Below are 1,228 nucleotides of genomic sequence, written 5' to 3'. Positions count from 1 at the left end.
GATCTCAAATATCTCTTAAACAGTGCATTTTAGAGAAAAATGTTTCAGACAAAAGTTTTGTGGCTTCGAGGAGGACATAAGATGGTATCATTGATTTGATCTTGAATTTTGAATTTATCAAGATCAGGACAAGGTTACTTTGAATTTTTTAAATGGAACTCTCCATTTTTCATTACATTAACTTTCATCTCTTATATTCCCCTCAAAGTTACAAAACTTTTATCTGAAACATCTTTCTCTAAAACGCACTGTTACGTTCAAATATAAAAGTAAATTATATTTTTATTCATATATATATGGCAATAAAATGTTATGTATATATATTGTTATGTATATATAAAACCATGTAGAAAGATACATTTGAAAACATTTACTTACCATTGGGTAATACTATAGAAGCAGCCCGTAATCTAGAAGTTTTGGTCTCACGAACCGGAGCATTTTTACAAGTTGCAAAATTTTTAGAGCTCTCTTTTAGCTCTAGCTTAGATACTATTTTACCATTGTTTTCTGCTGTAAGGCTACAATGCTTCTTTTCTACTAATAGAAGTAAATTATACATTTTCTGTCCAAAATTCGAGGATATCAAGTATATGAAAATTGTCCATTTAAAACAAATAATATTTATCAAAGAGACTTATAAGTTTCATAATATTATCAAACATTTGTTTTTTTTTCAAAATCACTCAAATGTATAGGCAAATATATACAATATTATGACATGTTTATCTTTATATTTAGATTTAATAACATGGTATATAGCTATCTAAATTCTTAATAATACTTACTAATACCCAAAGAACAAGTAGCCACATCTCCTTTAATTGATGATTCAACGTTCCTTTGACCACAACGTTGTAGCTCGCTATAACGTGAACAAGTACTTTGGTTTATCGAACGTGTTGTACTACTTCCTGTTTCATTTGATGAATTCTCCTCACTAGCTGCCATCAAAACTGTAGCGCCAGCAGCTACCATTACTACAAGTGTTATATATTCAATTAATTAATTAATAAACTATATGGCAGCTTTTACTGCCATATATAGATTAAGATCTAACGTAACTCGTGTAATCGTGTAAAAATACTGGAATTTTTTATCAATTTTGAAATAGACAGAAGATATGTACAATTTGAAAAGAAACAATTGTGTATTACTTCTGTCATACCAAATACAATTTTTGTTGTTTTATAAAATAACTTATAAAATAGTACTTATAAAATAAGTA

At 27.9% G+C, this 1,228-nt stretch overlaps 1 protein-coding gene across 1 annotated transcript in view; it reads right to left on the bottom strand.

Annotated features, from left to right (window-relative positions):
• Window positions 1–978, bottom strand: part of LOC105617617 (supervillin-like) — a 17,057-nt gene extending 16,079 nt beyond the window's left edge. The window contains 2 exon segments of the mRNA XM_012199172.1: window positions 379–540; window positions 789–978. Of these exon segments, the coding sequence (XP_012054562.1) occupies window positions 379–540; window positions 789–978 (352 nt within the window).
• Between the last annotated feature and the right edge of the window lie 250 nt (window positions 979–1,228).

The sequence above is a fragment of the Atta cephalotes genome (genome assembly GCF_000143395.1).
Source record: "Atta cephalotes unplaced genomic scaffold scaffold00013, whole genome shotgun sequence".
Lineage (NCBI taxonomy): Eukaryota > Metazoa > Arthropoda > Insecta > Hymenoptera > Formicidae > Atta > Atta cephalotes.
The sequence above is the reverse complement of the archived record's forward strand: the minus strand, read 5'-3'. Positions and strand labels throughout refer to the sequence as shown.